General features: G+C 42.3%; 1 protein-coding gene across 1 annotated transcript; it reads right to left on the bottom strand.

Moving 5' to 3' along the window:
• Positions 1-419: 419 nt before the first annotated feature.
• Positions 420-1,477, bottom strand: LOC142541914 (uncharacterized). The gene is made up of 2 exons (XM_075648363.1): positions 862-1,477; positions 420-493 (listed from the first exon to the last, which is right to left on the bottom strand). The coding sequence occupies exons 1-2, from the start codon at positions 1,475-1,477 to the stop codon at positions 420-422; spliced, it is 690 nt and encodes a 229-aa protein (XP_075504478.1).
• Positions 1,478-1,699: the final 222 nt, after the last annotated feature.

The following is a 1,699-nucleotide window of genomic DNA, read 5'->3' as shown; positions in this document are numbered from 1 at the left end:
TAAACAAGATAAATTAAATTAGAAATACTAGACGTGACGAAAATGCGAAGAACGTTACCCGTAAATATTGAAATCTTCCACTCCAAGCTTTTCTCCAAACCTTTCCTTTGTTCCCAACTTTTTGGCAGCTGAAAAGTCCTCTTATTTTCGTCCCTCTGGTTCCTTTTGCGACCACCCACCTACCAAGTTGAATACAAGCCAATAAGGAGAATTTCCATGTTTACTCGCGCTGGGGCAGTATAATTTCTTCAGCCTCTCGCGCTGGGGTGGTCAAGAAATACCGCCTTAGCGCGAGGTGTTCTGTCCAGACCTCCTATTTTTGCTGCTCTCGTCTGGGTCGGTCAAGAATTACTGCCCTAGAACGAGGTCTTCTGCCCAACTCCTTCCTTGGCTTCTACAAGCGCTGGGGTGGTCAAGAATTACTGCCCCAACGCCAAATGATCTGTCCTCAGCTTCACTTCTGGTTGAATTTTCCCCTTTTCCGTTTTGTTTCCTACACATTCGTACAACTCAGTGATCGGTGATCATATGCAATAACTTAAGAAAAAAATGAACAAAATGCAGACTTCATGCAATGAAAATGATACAAACTAAGACTCAAACAATGCACTAAAATAACTAAATATGACCTCTATCAACAAAATACTGCCAAAAGCCCTAAATTATGCAATTCTAGTAAACCATGCCATAAAATCCTAAAATCATGTTATAAACATGCATTAAATGCATTTGAAACATTAAATAAACCATTTTTCATAATACCCTAGATTTTCATTCAGTTAGGTTACGTCTCTTAAGTTACTAGACTTTACAATTCCACCCCCCTTAACTTTAATTTCGTTCTCGAAATTTAAAACTTACCGAAACGTTGTGGGTAGTGACTCCTCATCTCCGCCTCGGTCTCCCAAGTATCATCTTCCTCGGAGTGATTTAGCCACTTGACTTTGACCATTTGGATCACTTTGTTCCAGAGTCTCCTTTCATATCTGTCAGAAATTTGAGTAGGTCTTTCCTCGAAAGTCTGGTTGGGTGTCAACTGTAGAGGCTCAAAATTCATCACATGCGAAAGATTCAACATGTACTTCCGCACCATCGAGATGTGGAACACATTATGAACTCCAGCAAGATTTAGCGGCATTGCAACTCTGTAGGCTAGTGTCCCAACTCTCTCGAGAATCTCAAACGGCCATATGTATCTAGGACTGAGTTTTCCTTTCTTGCCAAATCCTATTACACCCCTCATGGGTGTAACTTTCACAAACACGTTGTCACCCACTGCAAACTTTAGATCTCTGCGTCGCTTATCTACATAACTCTTCTGTCGGCTCTGATTAATATTCTTCCTATCTCGGATCTTGACTACTAGTTCTGCAGTTTGGCTGACGATGTCTGGACCCAACTCTGCCCTTTCACCTACCTCATCCCAATATATCGATGATCTGCACTTTCTCCCATAAACTGCCTCGTAAGGAGCCATACCAATAGATTCTTGATAGATGTTGTTGTATGTGAACCCCACAAGAGGTAACTTCGGCTCCCAGCTGCCATGGAGGTCAATCACGCTAGCCCTCGGTAGATCCTCCAAGATCTGAATTACTTTCTCAGACTGGTCGTCGGTCTGAGGATGTAAAGTTTTACTCAATAGCAACTTGGTACCCAATACCCGATGCACTCTTCCTGAACACAGATGTGAACCTCG

This window comes from Primulina tabacum, chromosome 4 (genome assembly GCF_025594145.1).
Source record: "Primulina tabacum isolate GXHZ01 chromosome 4, ASM2559414v2, whole genome shotgun sequence".
Taxonomy (NCBI): domain Eukaryota; kingdom Viridiplantae; phylum Streptophyta; class Magnoliopsida; order Lamiales; family Gesneriaceae; genus Primulina; species Primulina tabacum.
Note: the sequence above shows the minus strand (reverse complement) of the source record. Positions and strands in the feature narration are given on the sequence as shown.